Source organism: Misgurnus anguillicaudatus, chromosome 4, assembly GCF_027580225.2.
Source record: "Misgurnus anguillicaudatus chromosome 4, ASM2758022v2, whole genome shotgun sequence".
NCBI lineage: Eukaryota > Metazoa > Chordata > Actinopteri > Cypriniformes > Cobitidae > Misgurnus > Misgurnus anguillicaudatus.
In genome coordinates, this window is record NC_073340.2 from 4,373,100 (window position 1) to 4,390,994 (window position 17,895).

Consider the following 17,895-nt stretch of genomic DNA (forward strand, 5'->3'; position numbering starts at 1 on the left):
GTGCCGTATTACGGAAGTCCCGCCCTCAAGGTAAAAGAACCAATCATCAATCGATAAAATCTGACGACTCTCTGGGGGAGGAGTTATGAGGAGCTTGCCAATCTGTGCGCATGCTCAGTTGTTTAAACGACCTAAATGTGTTTTTATCGCACTTTGAGCTTAAGAAACAAAATGTTATTGTACAATTGGTTTAATTGTTCATCAGACATAGCCTATGTTGTTAAATTGTGATTTAAATTTATGTTGCGTTCCAGGCAGGTTTTTGAGCCCGTAAATCACGACTTCAAAAGATCGGAACTGGGCGATCGATCTAGGACGAGTTCACGGGTGGGAAGTCACAGGTTTAACTGCCGTTTCAGTGCACTTTCGCGGCTAGGAGGTTGGGAAAACACGGGTTAACTACCCCCACAAAACAATACCCATACGCTTTGTTTCTGCCTCCTGATTTCCCATCATGCAACTGGGATGCTTCTCTTGTTTGTCTTAAATTATACAAAACTTTGTTGAAAATGCACAAGTGGATTAGTATTTCGTTAAAAATAGAATTGTGTTTCTCCAGCTGTCTGCCGTTGGACACAATGTGTTTAATGAATTCAAAGTAAAAGTTTGAATTTGATGAGTTTCCGCAAAGAAATTTAGACTTTGATTTGAGTCACCGTTCATGGTTACATGGGCTGGTTCACACTAGTAGTCAGGGCTCGCCGGTTGACAGTTATCCTTGCGCAGAGGCAGTATCGTAGCCAATGAGGTTTATCCGAGGCGCGATTATTGCTAATTGAAAACTTTACCCAATACCCCGCCGTGACGACTTGAAATATAGTCGGCGCTGGCAATTTTTGACAGTCTTTACGAAGACTGATATGGTTGGTCAATGATAGACTTTGGAATTCTTTGTATGGTTACAACTCGCATGTTATTGAAATATATTTTAGAACTTCGATTGTAAAGATCACAGTAATGTGCTTACCTTACTCGCCGCACTAGATTTACAGTCGCGTTAGTTTACTTTGAGGCGGTGACAATAATGGGGTAGTTATTTATTGTGTTATAACTGTAATGTCAAGAGGGAATCATTCAAAGCAAAACGGCTGGGCTAGAAGGGATACAGCAAACGCCGAAATGGCGCCGGATGAACGCTGTTTTACTCCTTATCATACTACAGCAAACATTTCTCGGGATTTAGGGACTAGATGGGATCCCATCTAGGCAGAACCGCTGTTTCGTCTTAACCTTAAACCCAAATCTCGCGAGATTTCGGCGTTTGCTGTAACCCTTCTAGCAAAACCAAACGAAATGCTTAGAGAGAAGGACCAAAAACAAAGATACCGGTAACGAAATAATTTCAGTCGTGAGAAATAAATTGATTTGTGGATTGGCCTAAGTTTGGTTTGTCTTTAAACAAGCTGAATTAGCTACCTTATGCTGGTTTAGCTGGTGCTGGTTTAGCTGGTGTTCACTAGCAAACCAGCACCAAAACACAACATATGCTGATCTTGCTGGTATGCTGTTTTTTCAGCAGGGTAGAGTGCTTGGATGCTAAAATGTGTTATCCTTATTGATCATCATCACACTACAATATGAAATTATTTGTCAAATAAAGGAAATATCCCTTTACCTGCCTGGGTGTCATATTCATAAGTGTGAATGATCAGAAATGTATATTTCTCAGCAAATAGTATTCTGACTGCAGAAATGGATGATTTGAAATATTAGCTTAGCTTTTCTACTGTTGTTGTTTTTTTCATAACATACCTCAACCAGATGATAGAGAAGGCTCAGTTGGAGTATAATGGGAACTCCTCTCAATAAAATACAGGAGTGCTTTCCCAGACAGGGATTAGACTAGTCCTAACTAAAATAAATATAAGAGCTGTCCAAACTGAAAACAGCTTGAACTGAGATATCTTAAAATACATCAGTGCCCTTTATTTTCCCTCAAGATGCACACAAGTAATGTTTAGTAATAAATTAAGGCCTAGTCCTGGTTTAAGATAATCTCTGTCCGGGAAACCACCCCTGACTCAAAATGTACTCAACCGTTTGGTCGAGCAGGCAGTTAAAGGAATATGATGAAACATTCAAGTTGAAATTTTTATAGCTTACTTGTAGATTGCAGTGATACACGACATTGTGAAAAATGACTGAATAAATAATTCTGAAAGTTGTTAAGAGTATGCTCCCTAAAAGCAAGTTTTTTTCATATTGGTATCGGTTGTACTCCAAAATGTACACCAGAGGGCGGCATTGTAAAAGCTGATGAATTCTCAGACACACACCGTTTAAATCTCGTGAGGACATTATTAGAAACTACAACAATTAAAAATCCTTTTAGCTTTTTGAGACTCTTATGCCTGCTAAACAGTGAAAACGTTACACAATCCACAAAGAAAATCCTCATTCAAAATCACATTTTCATAATTGCTTGAAAACAAAAGCAGATGCACAGGATAAAGTACAAGTATTTTGTTACATCACTATTATCTTAAACCTAACATGATAACATGAATGTTAAAAATCATTTTTAATTTAAACCATGGTTGGTTTACTGCCTACCTATACAACCACATGCACATGATAGGAGTATGGGAACCCAGATTTGCATACTAAAAAGGCTTCAAATGTAGTCATATATCTCAGATTGTTTTTTCCCACTCTTATGAATTTCTTTATTGTTTGGTGGAAATATATCACCTTAAATTTTCTGTGTGACGTTAATACTCAATAAGTCTATTAATGTATAGCTCCCCTTAATCTATGCATCCTACAAGAGACGGTGAACTAAACTAACTCTCTTGTCATCCTCTGGCACATCATTGCAGGGTTGCAGTTTTGTGTGCAACGGTTCAAAGCAAGTGGGTTATCCATTTTGGTCAGCGAAAATCAAAGATATTCCCAAAGTCAAGTTGTGCAACGTTTTGTCGGGGCTGAACGTCATGTTCATTTTCAATGAAATATCAAGGCTGCATCCGAAAACTCTAAATTGCTTCCTTCTGAGGCAGCTTTCCAAGGCAGGAAGGCATCAAGGCATGTCCGAATTCAATGTTAGGTTTACTTCCTGTCTCCTGAGATACCTATGCGTGGGCGGACAATAAGAATGTGATTGGTCGAGTTAGAAAAAATTAAATGGCGCCCAAGGAAGCGACGGGAGCACAAATTTAGTGTAAATAAAGGTAGATTTTCACTTTTTACACCTTTTAATTGGATTTCTAGTGAGAAATTTGTATTGTAGTTTTCAATTATAAGTTATCACAAAGGCGCTCTCTGTTTATATTTCAAACACGCTGCCTTTGAAGTGTGTCCAAAAGTCTCAGTTTTCTGAGCTGCCTTCATGCCTCCGAAGTCATTTCCTCATGAGGCAGCGAGGCAACGAGTCACTGCCTTGAGTTTCGAACGCAGCCCAAGTCTTCCCTGCTCTGTTAATTTCTTCAGAGCAAAATGACACCTCCTTCTCTGTTTTGTCCAATCATTCTTCTTTTTCTTCTTCTCTAGTTTTTATTTGCGGTTGATAAGGATATGGACGTTTGTTTGGTGAATGTTTCCAAGGCAAGAGAGCAACTTTGCGCGTGTTTGGACATGTTTATTTCACAGACGTGTTTCGGCTTACGAGCAGACGCGCTGCGGAGTATAATGAGCTTGGACGGACTCTCGCTGTGTGCTTTCGGTTTAACAGTTCTCCATCAGATAAGGATATGAACGTTTGTTTTGTGAATGTTTCCAGGTACGTGCTTATTTCAAAGACGTGTTTCGGCTTACGAGCACAAGCTACGAGCTGAGGCAGCGCGTCTCTGGAGATATTGTGCAGGGGACGCGTGTGTGGAGGATGCCGGGATAAACGGACATCTGAGTGTTTCTATTTTCTTTGTTATACTAACGTGGCATTTATGTACACAACAGCATATCTGAGCGGTCCATATTGTGAAAGCAATGAGGCGGATATAACACAGATGTAATTACAGTAAACAAGAGACAAAAAGAAAATTGGTAAAACTAAATAAATATTTAAAATGCATACCCTTTTTTTAAGTACTTGAAAAGACATTTGTACCCCAGTTCTGACACCTCACGTTACTGTTTGAATAAGACTTTGCTACACACCAGATCAGAGTGTTATTGTGTGTAACATCACGTTTAAAAGTAAGTGTCTGTCAGACACAGTGATGGCTATTTTCTTTGTTTTATTACTGTGGTGGCATTTATGTACACAATAGCATATCTGAGCCGTGTTCCGATTAATGGGAGTGGCTTGCAGAGCTGTGCATTGTGGTGCATTGTGGGAGTTGTAGTTTTTCATACAAATGTGCTCTAAAGTCTCGTTCTGTCTTTTCTCAGTCAAATAGGCACAAAATTCTAAATTTATGTTACATTTCGACTACAAATATGACCCACTTTCCATAAAGATTAATGTTCCTATCGATGAAATGGCCCTTTAAGAACTCCATGAGGTGTTTCCAGGCTGATGGTCCCATTTTTGAGAAAGACAGTAAACTTTTGTCCAATCAGTTAAGGTTTGAGAACTTAAAATGTCCAGGGAGAGCATCATTGGGTAAGCGGGGCGCACCTTAAGTTTTAACTGGATGAAGCCAAAATGAAGGGAGCCAATGCCTAGCTAGCAAAGTTTTGATGGATGGGGTAGTGACCAATCATAAAACAATTACAAGAATTCAGTTTGGTTGGTTTGCGTCGGTAAAATGTGCGTCTGCGCAGATCTGCGCACGTTAGCCAATCAGAAGCCTTAATCAGAAGCAAAAACCCATTACACAGCTTCTTAAAATCCTCGCCCTGGCAGGGGTTTTCAGAAAGTTCGGTTTCAGTGACCTGATACTGTGTTTCCGTGTAGACAAACAGCTGAACCGCATTTTAAAAATACCCGTGTCTGTGTGGACAAGGCCCTAGACTATGGAGTATTACCTTAGCACTTCCAGAATTACATCTTATTCTCTATGTGAAAAGAGAATGACAATATAACAATGGTAAATATTTAAATTATGACCAGCATCAGAATATCATTAATGTAAACACAGAGTTCAAACATATAAATTAAAAACTAATAAATTTAATGATTCTTATAGGAAGGATAGAACCCAAAATCCCTTCATACCGTTGGTGGGTCGATTGGTCCTTACAAAGGTAGACTTTAAAATTAAGACAAAATTCAGTTTTTTTATTTCTAGTTATCGCACATTTACGTAGAAATTATTTAACAAGCACAGCTAGAATTTAGAATTGTATTTATTTTATTTACATCAAACCACATTTTACACTGCATACAACTTGTTGAAACTCTGAAGGAGAGACAAACAAATCTGTATTGGACAGAGATGACAGGTTCAGAGTCAATTAGGTACGCTATGGTTGTTAAATACAAGTTCATATACAAATTCTGCTTTATACAATAAGCCAGTGGTTTTCAAACCCCCCACACACACACACAAATGAAGAGAATCAAACAGGTTCACACAATATCCTTAAAGCACACAAAGCAACACATACTTGTGAACCTCAAAAACATTCAGCGTCCCGCCATGGCCTGCTCTGCCATAAGGAGGGGCTGTAAGCATTGGCGAGGAGGGTCTGCTGTTAACCTATCACGCCCTGCCATTTTCCTCAACTCATCGGCGTTATCCTGAATGGTGTGGTGATGGTACAGCTGGATCCTGGGAAACATAAAAAAAACAGGTTGGTAAACAGACATAAAAACAACAAAATGTTAGCTGTCAAGCAACATGAACAGGGTTGCAGTATAGCATACGTACTCGGGGGTCTTTTCGTTGCGTTTTACACTGCAAACAATGAGACAAATGAGAAATGTTCAGCATAGCATATGGACATACGATATTTGTTCAGATCTTTTAAAGCAACATCAGCACATATATTCAGAAACTGAATGTGTAACATACACTCCTTCTCTTCTGCAGCACATGATATAGGCCAGGATGAGACAGAGAACCAGAGCTATAATAAGAGGAATGATGATGGTGATGATGTAATCAGGGAGGAAGTCTCTTTCAGGAGGAGAATCCGGAGGGTTGAACTCTCCACCCAACTCAAGGATACCTGAACCCTCAGTAGGGACCGGAGCAGGTGGAACGGGCTTGGATAGATCATACTAGGGGCAGAAAAAGAAAGAGAGACATTGTAGGATCACTTGTATTTTACTATGCTTGCATCTATTACATGTTCAACATTTTTAAAGAGCACCTATTTCATTGCTAAAAAAACAATGTTATTATGTGTATTTGGTATAATACAATGTGTTTGCGTGGTTTATGGTTAAAAACACATTATTTTCCACATACCCATTTATGTAGCTCCAAATTTTACCCTCTTCCTTTTGAAAAGCTCTGTGTCCCTGATTGGCCAGCTAATCTGTACGTTGTGATTGGCCTGAATACCTCTGACATCAGCAGGAAATGTGACGCTCCTTACCATGTTTGAAAGATTTGGTTTCTAACAGGAGTAAACTTACAAGCTCAATATACAATTGGAGATATGGCAGACCAGACAGTATTATTTCGCACAGTGTGCGGTTTTATAAAAAAAAAAATTCCAGCGACAGTAAGACTGATGGCGAAGGACATGGCCGAGGGAACAAACATGTCTATTTTTTAGGGCTGTCAAAATAAACGCGTTAATAACGCGTTAACGCAAATTCATTTTAACGGCACTAATTTTATTAACGCGCGATTAAGGCAACACGCAATTTCTGTTTGACCCACAGCTGGATGAATTGAGACGCAGCAAGTGACTGGCGCTGTCTAGATGACTCTGAGCTTTTCATAAAAATAAAGCATTAAGCTCTCGTCTAGCGAATCCAATGCTCTAAATGGTCATTAAACATCTAGAATGCACGTTGTCTGCACGTGCAGTTTTCTTTATCTGCACGTTTTCTGTGAGGTGTACCGTCCCAAATCCATATAAAGCAAAGATGCGTCTTCTTTCACTTTTTAGTTTCGTTTTAAAAAGCATTCAGAAATTATAGAAAATAGACCGCAGGACTTTCTTGATGTTAAAATAATTATTAAGAGAGATAAAGTTCGGGATCTGATTGATGTTAAAAGAGTTATTAAGAGTGACAAGGCTCAAAAGCGATGTCTGACGCAGACGTCTGAAGCGCATGCACACAAACGCGCGAGTGCGTGACACTTCGTGCTATTTATACGCATCTTCAGGAGACTGGGCTTGATATATATAGACATCTAACACAAAATTACAGGTTTAAAAATATCTGTTTTGACAGGAATTCACGCAGGTATGACCTATAATCTGTTATATCTGAAGTGAATGTTTGGTTAACTGTTAAGGAAAAGTATCTGTTGTGTCATTTATATTAAACCCTTGCATTAGCCTACAGTCTTAAAGTGGTTTGTCTCAATGTCAAATTAAACAATAAAAGAAAAGCATATATGTATATTGATATTGTTTTTGCTCTGCATTAACAGGTATAGTTCTGTCATGCTTTGTCAGATTCCAACAATTGGTCCAATTGTTTTGAAGTTTTTTAATAGAGAATGTTAAAATATAAATGAAACATTTTTGAAAATTTGCTCATCCCAACTCAATTTGCCAGCACAGGTCACAAATGATGCAGCAGCAAACAGAAATGGAGAAAGAACAAAGTCTTCTAAAGGCAAAAACATTTATAAAACTATGGCTGATGGTTCTGTTGAAAATGTAAACAGGCTGTTGTAGACATACATCTGCATATAGCATATATATTATCCAAATCCATGCTGATTAGAGCATTAAAATCTTAAAAAGTGTTACATTTAGGTAAATTTAGAACAGATAAAAATGTGCGATTAATTTGCGATTAATCGCGAGTTAACTCATGAAATCATGCGATTAACTGCGATTAAATATTTTAATCTATTGACAGCCCTACTATTTTTATATAGATATGTTAGAGGTACTCCCGTACATTCATTTCATTTTTTACAGAGAGTCTGGCCACGCTCCATTGCAAAGCATTACTTCCGTAAAGGAGGGTCCTCTGTTGAAGTTTAAAACTATTGGATCTGCCCAGAATCACTCAGGATCTGCCAAAGGCGATCGCTAACATGTGGTCGTGACGTATATCATGCACCGAAACTGGCCGGAAACAACAAGTTCGAATGATCAGACCAACAAAACTTAGCAAACATTGTTCTTGCTCCGGCTTTAACTTCTGTATCTCACGTCTTTCTCCGCCGCCATTACTGAACTACAACTCAAACTGACGCACGACCTCAACGTCATCGTTCTTAGCCACCCCCCTCTGTTCGCTGATTGGACCTGCAGATTTTTGCAAGAGAAAACGAAACTCTACACAGCAGACGTTGTACTGAACCGAAATGAAAATTAAGCGGAAGCACGTAGGAGGGCGGAGCCAGGCTAGTTAGCGGTAGCTGTACAGTAAGTTTTAAATAATTATACTTCGTACCATTTTGGGACAGTATAAAGAGTTTTTTTAAAATGTGGATTTATTTTAGTGCAATATTTCAGTTATAGTGTTAATTTTTACTGTGTCAGGTGATAGATACAGGTTTGTGCTGTTTTTCGTGATTGTATTTCTTAAGAGTCTATTTATTGTGTGTATTTATTTATTGTGTGTAGTCTATTTAATGTGTGCAGTCTATTTATTGTGTGTAGTCTGTTAGCTGTTCTTTTGTGTTGACTTTTGTATTGTTTTCCTTTAAAGTTGACGCAGCGAGCTCTGCTACAAAAATTCCTATGTACCTGTATGCTGTACTAGTACAAATAGCAAATGAACTTCAACTCAACTCAAGCTGTATGTCTGAAGCAGGAGGAATTATGATAATGTCTGTCTTTACTACATCACTAATCCCAGGAAGTAAACTGTTGCCTACAATCCATGTGTTGTAGTCCAACATATGAAGAGTTTCGTTGCAAAACGAGATAAATCAATTTTTTAACATTTTTGTCAAAACATGTTTATTATTTTGTTATCATGTTTAGGGCTGGGTATTGTTAGGAATTTCACAATTCGATTTGATTTCGATTCTTGAGGCTTCGATTCAATTTGATATTGATTTACTTGCTTCGATATCGATTCAATAATAAGTAAATACACAAGCAATTAAGTACCTGAGTATATTTTTCAATAATGTGTGTAGTATTACTAATGTTTGATCACGTTGATGGTGCAGGCTTGAAAGAAGTGCTGCTGTTTGCCATCTTTGATCTTTCTGTTTTGATAAAGCACGTCTTGTACAACGCTGAACGCTCTCACTAGAGTGTTGCCCACAGCGCCGCTACTGGCCGGGGGGGCTGAATCGATTCAGAGGATTTGATGAATCGATATTGAATTGAGAAACAAATAATTGCAATGCATTGATGAATCGATATTTTTACCCAGCCCTAATCGTGTTATTATTTTGTTTTATGGTGCTACTTAGCTGTATTTTTTAAGTTATGAAGGTTTAAATCAAAACAAACCAACTGCAGTTGAATTGATGTTAATTGGAATGCACAACCAAAAAACGAGATTTCTGAACAATTAAAAAAAACAGAGTTATCTGGTTTTGCAACGAAACTCTTCATATGTACACTAGATGTCGCCTTGGGGTTCCAAGCATGCGTCAAAACCGCCGCCATCTTAGAAGAGGGGTCTTGTCATAGGAAGTAGCTATAAAGCTGCCATCTCCGCCTGTACTGCGTATTCATGGACGATGCAGGACTTTTGTGCTGCGTATGGATGTTAGGCCTACTAGCACTATACATTATAGTTAGAAAAAGTAAATTTTCATAAATTCAAAACATAGACTCGCATTCATGACGATTTAGGGTGATTTTATTTCCGTTACACCATTGCCTACAATGACGCTGATGCGGGGTTCCCCTGTTTCAAGATGGTGGCTCTAGTTGACGCATTTGGTCCAATGAACTGCCGTAGCCAAGGTGACATCTAGTGTATATATCTATGGTAGTCCAAGAAAAGAGATTATATTGGAGACGATAACTCGCGTCATTGTTTACTTTGGGGTTTGTACCTTTTGCATATCATTAAAGGTAGGGTAACACATTTTGAAAAATGCTAACGGTAGCCGCCTATCAATGAAATCCCGATCCCACCCTCAAGTCAAATCGCCATCCAAAGTTACGCCTCTTTCAAAACACATGAACACGCACAGATCAGACGGTCACATCTCATGTCTCATTTAGCAGTGAGAAAACTTTGCAGTACAAAGTCGAATAACACTTCCAAAATATCCAAACAACTGGTTTACATCAGAATTAGTTTAAGCACACGTTCGGTTGTGTAGACGTAGTAACTATATCGTTACGCTAATCCGTAAACGAACACAAATTTCATAAGCAACACAATGTTTTATCAAAGTAGAATATCTGAATCCATCTCAATACAAACATATCGCGTACCTACCTTACCAAAATAAACTGTGCACGACTCTTTCAGACCCTTTGCCTCCTACAGCTGTTGCATCTTGTGGTAAAGCAGTAAAGTTACCGATGTTCATTTGGGTTTTTGCTCTTGCTGATCCAGGCAGTTTTTGCTGTTGTTGTTATAAAATATGCCTTTAGTTTTGTGCCTCCTGTGCAGGTTGTCAATTCAGCTGAAAAGTTTGCTGTTCTCACTGTTTACAGACAGGAGGTGAGCGCACGTGAACGCGCCGATGACGAATGATGTCTGCGTGGACTCGCTGCGCGGTGGGCATTCAAATTATGCTTACGTATGAGGGACAAAAATGGAAACGTCCGTTCGGACCGAAATCTATGATTTGTTGAACATTTTTTGGTCCTACGCCTTTCACAGATGACATAAATTTCTACAAATACATTTAAACAACTTAACACAGTGATTGCTATCAGGATGTAAGGAGACTTTTAACCAGCATAACAAAAAATGTTTCAGGATCAAATCTGTTACCCTACCTTTAACATGTACTAATACACACTTCCACACAAAAAGAAATGTAAAAACATGAAACGGACAAAAGGTGCTCTTTGAGAAAATTGCTTGTGCGAATGTCACAAAAATAAGGAAAACATATCTTGCTGAAAGCAGTGGAGTCCGTTTAAAGTCTATTTTAAGTATTGCAAAGAATAATATTAATATATAATATTCAGGAATAATATATAATAATATTATATTATTCAGAATATTTTTAAATTAAATGATTTCTATGTCATAGTTGTATGCTATACTGAATTTATTTTTATGTTTATTTAAAAAGTCAATTTATTACAGTAAAAGAGACATTATAGTAATAAAAAATTGGGTGTATTTTATACACCGTTAGAAAAATTGTCCAAAAATGGTCCCACTATGTACCATTTAGTTACACATTTGGTACCAGTTATGTACCTTTTGTTTTTTGGAAAGGGTAGGCTACTGCCCCAGTAGTCTCGCGTAGCCAGACCTTCAAGACTGAAGGTCTGGTGTTTTTCGCTGCTTTTTCTGGACAAATCCCGCCCACGAGCTGTTTGACCGACATGTCAAACAACCAATCACAGTTTGTTTCATCTAAGCGTCACGTTTCGGACTCCCCACAATAACGAGCCGGCTGGCAACAAGTCAGTTATTGAAATAACCAGCCGCAACCAAATAGTATCTAAATAAACAACATTACTCACCATAGGACAACGTTGAGCACTTCATCAACAGCCACACCAATGAGACGATCCTGTTAAATGTCTGTTTGAAGCATATCTCTCCACTTTTTAACACATACAAGCAATTCAGGAGAACCAAACTTTTAAAGTCCACTAACTGCCTTAAAGAAAACTCTTGGACGTCTTTTAGAGAGTCGATGCCGTGAACTTTGCATATTTTTGAGAATCCAATGTTTAGCTGATCATGATAACTGCTCATTATTATCCACGTGAAAAAGACTGATTCTCTTCCTCAATGGAACGTCAGAGCTTTGTTTTCCAGGGACTGAAACTAATCGCGACACTTGCGTCTCCTGGAAATCCGTTTTTTTCCAACCAATCAAAGACGACTTTAACATTTTCACAGGGTTTCCAGAAAAGTGTACGAAAAACATCAGACGTTCAGCCAACAGTTTGTGGGCGTGGCGTCTGAGGCTGAGACTACTGTCCCAGTGACAGCTAGGGACCATTTTTGGCTAATTGTTTCAGACAGTTGTACAAACTATAATGTATTCTTTTCTTTTAATTTTTGGGTATTTTTATTTTTTGGCATTCTGGCAAAAGTTGGTCTCCTGTTTTTGTCTCCGTTTAAACTATTTACAGCGGACAGAGAAGCTAAAGGCTAACAACTATCTCACACAATTAACAGTTATACAAACTACAGTAAGTATTTCTTATGGATCCTACAACAGCATACTAAAAACATGACCCCTTCACTGAAGAGTTTAGTGCTGTCGGGCCTTACCAGGACAGTTTTGCACCAGGTTATGCAGTTCATGGCAATGGAGCATGTGTAGCATTCTCCAGGTGTCTTGCTTCCAGCAGCACAGCTTCTCTTGTGCCCCTCCGTCTGAGATTTCAGCATGCACTTAGAAAAGGGCAGGTCTGAACCCAGCTTAACATACACACTGAGATGCACACACAAATAGGTTTGATCAATATAATGGAATAATAATGAAAAGAATCAGACTCTTTAAACTTGATGGGAATTCTCACCCCTCAAAATGTCCTGCAAGAGGAAGGGGGACCCGACCGCCTCTGTCCAGAGCAGATGTAATGTTTACATATTCAATCCTGTTTGTTCCCCATAGATTCATTATGTCTGTTTTAATGTCCTTTCGAACATTTTCAGGCAGCACTTTCTCGATATCTGTCATATTTAAGAAGAACTCGGCCTGGTATGGCATTTGCTTTCCTGGAAAAAAGTTAGCCAGATTGTAAAATGTCATACAACCCAACAGAATGAATGCGGAAAAATTTATCTCCATGATTTATCATACCTGCAGGACCGACGTTTATCACCAGCCTCTCTTTAATATAAGCATAGCTTCGTTTGTTGATCACAATAATCTAATAGACAGTTTAGAAGATATTTGGATTAAAATGTTTCATAAGACATTCAACGTAAATAGTATTGTGACTATAATACATTAAAGGTGCAGTGTGTATTTTTTAAAAGGATCTCTTGACAGAATTGCAAAATAATATACAAAATTATACAACAGTTCTTTCTGGTTCTCGAATCTGATTGGCTAAGAGCCATACGATATTGTGCTGATAACAGCACTGTAGCCGCTTCACCTTTAGTATTATTCCGCCACCTAGTGAATGGAGGTCCTAAGCAGGCTCATCTCTGAATGGAAAAACACATACGCGCTGTTTGAATCACTCTCCGTGTATCTCATTAGTTTACTAGCTCATAAATCAGTCTGAATCCCCAATCTGAAGTTATTAGTCAAAGATCGGCGCTCTTGGATGTTACGTTACAGTTAATGGGAGAAATGTCTTGTCACATCGTGTGGATTATTAACACTTGGAAAGAGGAATATAAACACTCGTTTTTTTTCTGGAGCTATATTTCTTATCAGAACGCGAAAACACCGTGAAACTGCAGGTAAGCACCGCAGCTTTTAAATGTGGACATTGATCATTTACTTTATCGTGACCTGACTATTAAAACATGTTATGAGATATCGCCACTGGTATATTTATAAGCAGCATGCAAAAACATATCTCTGACACTTATAAAAAACAGTTTTATATAGTACTGACAAGAACAAAGTTTAATAATAATAATCGAGTGCTCGTATCACGTTAAGAATAAATGAGAAAGCAATAGTAACATTATACAAATAGTTTTATTAACTTTTACCTCGCGCCAAAACAATAACAACACAAAAGACACTAAATATGAATTAAAAAACAAGTAATAGTTTGATCATGACACCAAATACTGCTGATTTGATCTCATTTTGACGATCATAAACAAACAAGGCCAACATGAGAGCCGGGGTATCTCTTTCAGAGATGTAGCCCAGAGAGGGCGGTGGTCAGCGGGGCGAGTGAACACTGATGTCCGCTCATGCTTTGGTTCTCATGCGTACCGAATCTCACTAAGCAAACGTTCAAACAGGCGCTATCTTTACTAATCGACTGCAGATTTAAATATAATACATATACATTCTCGACTGAACTAATCTTAAAACTACACTTTGTGACCAAGAAACGGTAATATAAATAAACGGCTTTTCCGTCCATTGAGTTGTTATGAGCTTCAAAGCAGCCGAAAGTTTTACCTGTCATTCTGGCCGCCCTCAAATCCGTGGCGAAAGAAGTAGTTCTCAAACAAAGAGGCTTTTAAAATAACTCCGTTGTTGTTTTCTAGTTTTCGTTTTTCAAACGTGTGCCGTCGAACTGTTGTATAAAAGCAATATCGCTCTCGGAGTCGTGTGATATAGCTCTATATCATCACGGCTGTGATTGCCTCCGGCACTCGGCCTGCGGCCTCGTGCCTCTGGCCTAATCACAGCCGTGATGATATAGAGCTATATCACACTCCTACTCGAGCGATATTGCTTAACTATATTATCAGGAGTGTAATAATAATGAATTAATAATGAACCATTATGTTTTTATTACCTTAGAATGAGACGTTTTTATCTACATACACCGAGGGTCCCCTTACGTGGAAGTCGCCATTTTGTGCCACCATGTTTCTACAGAAGCCCTTAACGGACAACATTTTTTTACAAGGTTGTCTCCGTTGATGACATGTTTTTCTGGTGGCCGCTACCATAGTTTCTCTATGCGTTTCAAAAGCGATGGGTGAGCAGTGGACTGAGCCGTTGGTTGCAATTCACAACCTCACCACTAGATGCCGCTAAAATGTACACACTGCACCTTTAAATACAACACAGACCAATTCTAAACCTCTCCCAATTATAAGATGCCACCAACAATATCTTGTGCATTATGGATCACAAAAAGCATTGGATGCAGTAGTTTGCTTATGTTTCATGCACCTCTATAATGTTTTTTCCCTGGTCCCATGGCAATGGTGTACCATAAAGGAAGCCGTTTTGATAGGGGTCCCTCTGGGTAAAGCGGAGCCACCGGGGCAGATCTGGAAATCTCTCTTTGTTGCATTTAAACACCATGGGATCATTATAAGTTTGACCTGCAGGGAAGAGTTAGCTTTGTGACATCTCTCCTAGACGTGCATTTGTAAAAGAAATTGTAAATGCGTGACATACCATAAAGTGTATGAACTGGCTCAAAATGACTCTGGTAAACATCTCTGCCAAGCTCATACACAAACAGCTGGCCCGTCTGAGCATCTGTGATATGGTCTGCCTGGCCCACCAACAAACTGGCTAAAAAAACTGTGAAGAGAAGGCAATACATTATGCACATGATGGTTCATACAGCAGTAATGGTTCTTGTGAAATGTCACAGTCTATATCAGAATCACCTTTACTGACAAGTATTGCGAGTTTACAAAAAATTGTCTTGGTGTACTGGTGCTTATGTAACAATGACAGGTACAATACAATAAATCAAGTAAACAAAATGTATAAATTAACAGAGAAAATGAGCATTGACTGTACATAAGCCTGTTACTAAAAATATTTTAATTATCATTATTGTAGCACTTTTGTGATGTTATTGTTTATAATCACATTACATAATGAATTAATAATCAATCGTCCCTTTTATTGACACTTACTAATAGTTTATGTATTTTGACCCCTATGTTGGTATGTTTAATGCATTGTAATGTACCAGGTAAAGATACATCTTACAACTTAAATCTTTTATCAAAATTTGAATCACCAGACCGACTTCTTTAATGTAAAAGGTAAAAAAAGAGATTTTACTTGCCTGTTATTGCCAAAGCCCACTTCTCTTTGTCTGCCATCTTGCCTGACAGTTCTGACTGACAGAACCATGTGGTCAAAAAAACCCACCCTGTCCTAAATAAAGCGATGCTATTTTTAACCTGTGTCAAGACATTATTTGCCTTTGTGGCATGTGTGTTAGCCATTACAGATTGATTACATGAAGCAGTATAATTCTCAGGGTTTCGGCATTTACATAATAGATCTGTATAAGGAGATTAAGTCTGTTTAATAAGAATTTCCAAATCTTATATGAGTTAAATAATTTCTCAAACACACCACCAGGTTGTAGTATTAGGTTCTATACGGTAGTTTTGGAATAGTGACATATACTGTGTGTGTTACGGTACAGAATATATAATAAAAAGTTATCAGAAGTTATGGCTGGTTGTCGCATCCTCCTCCATTACAAAGGTTGTCGTTGTGCCTATTAAACAACAGAACAGGTGTCACAAAATGTGCAGAATAAACAAATGCAAGGTTTGAAATTGAATACTAACTTTGTGCTTACAGCTAATGTAAACAATAGTCAATAGATCTTTATTTATATTGCTCTATTATGCAACGATAGATGTTTTAATATAGACCCAAAGGACCGTTTGAGGGTTAAAATGATGGATGTTTCAATCCAATTTTATTTTGCATCTGTCTTATAATAAAGGGCCATGTCATTTTGCACGTTCAAATTTTAAATGTACATGCACCACAAATAAGATAGATATAGATAGATAGATGCAAACTTTTAAACCGAAATGTTATTTTTACGTGTTGCATTCTTATCATCAATCTTTAATAATTTATCATGGTCAATGTTATAATGATTACACTTAATGTAGTTTTACACATTTAGTCACAGTTAATGAAATCAGGCAAGCAGTTGATATGAATGCAGCTGTACTATATCTATATTTTATTAATGTGTAGACTGCATTTAATCTATTATTTCGCTTATAGATGGATAAAAGCCCTATACCGACCCCTACCCTACCTACCATATATGTCTTTATTCTAAACAAACACTTTATTTCCACTTCTTTTCACTTCACTTCTCGCTTCTTCATTTAAAAATAAATGCCTTGTCAATGCGATATGTGATAAGCTATATTTTCATTAATTCCTGACCCTATCATACATGCTGCTGCACCAACCATCCAAATATCAGAACAAAGCAAGGCTTTAAATAATCTATAATGAAACATCATGAAAGCATTTTGACATGCATAATTCATTCGTCATAATAAATACTGTAAGTGTGAGACGCGAAGAAACCAAAGATAAATCACACTGTTTTGTTCATAACACAGCAAATTAGATATTATAATAAAACGCAACATTATACATTTTTTTTGCGTGTGAAGTTTTTCTCAAACGCGAGCTGGCTGAATGAGCTGACCAATGACGATGACAACCCTGCTGAACAAAACAATAAAACCATTAGAAAATTCTAATGGTTTAGTTTTATTGGCAATTGTATTGGTTCTAATGGAATATGTCCCAAAACACACTACAGTGTAGTGGTTTTAATGGTAAAAGCTAATGGTTTCTATTGTATTTTAATGGAAACCATTAGAATTTTCTGTAATGGTTTTATTGTTTTTTTCAGCAGGGAAAACCGCCGAAATTTTATTTTAAAGCTGCACACGATGCGTAGCTGTTACAATACTTTATATTTACTGTATAACCCTCTTATATAATTTATATCTACTATATATTATGTCACAACTAAACTGCTAGTTTTAATAATCAGAACTAAGTCTAAAACAAACACATTAAAAGCTGCTGGAGACTTGCCATTGGCTGTTGTATTTGAATGAATAATGAGTCCTAAAAAAGGATAAGGGGCTATTTTGGGGATGTTTTACTATAAAAAAAGTTTCATTTTAATATGTGTTGTGTTATTACGTTTATGTTTTACTAAATTACATTGTTTCTAAAGATGCGTTTTTTTAAGTTACCGTCATAAAGAATAGTAGTACTTTTCCTGTGAGTTATATTGCTGAAGAGACGGCTGAGCGTTAGTGGGTGGGAGTTGTAATAATTAGCGTTTGCAAGAGTACACTTTATTTGTTTAAAAAGACTACATTTTTCATATATATGAACCAACAAC

General features: G+C 37.7%; 1 protein-coding gene and 1 non-coding gene across 2 annotated transcripts; one reads left to right on the forward strand and one right to left on the reverse strand.

Moving 5' to 3' along the window:
* The first annotated feature begins 714 nt into the window (after window positions 1–714).
* On the forward strand, window positions 715–855 carry LOC129421595 (U4 spliceosomal RNA). Its single transcript, XR_008637146.1, has one exon. It is a non-coding gene; the product is annotated as a U4 spliceosomal RNA (small nuclear RNA).
* Window positions 856–5,211: 4,356 nt separating this feature from the next.
* Window positions 5,212–16,011, reverse strand: sgca (sarcoglycan, alpha). Its single transcript, XM_055176770.2, has 9 exons — window positions 15,772–16,011; window positions 15,144–15,272; window positions 14,913–15,067; window positions 12,891–12,960; window positions 12,607–12,805; window positions 12,356–12,518; window positions 5,898–6,106; window positions 5,754–5,780; window positions 5,212–5,654 (listed from the first exon to the last, which is right to left on the reverse strand). Exons 1-9 carry the CDS (start codon window positions 15,932–15,934, stop codon window positions 5,510–5,512), a joined length of 1,260 nt encoding a protein of 419 aa, XP_055032745.2. The 5' UTR covers window positions 15,935–16,011; the 3' UTR covers window positions 5,212–5,509.
* Window positions 16,012–17,895: the final 1,884 nt, after the last annotated feature.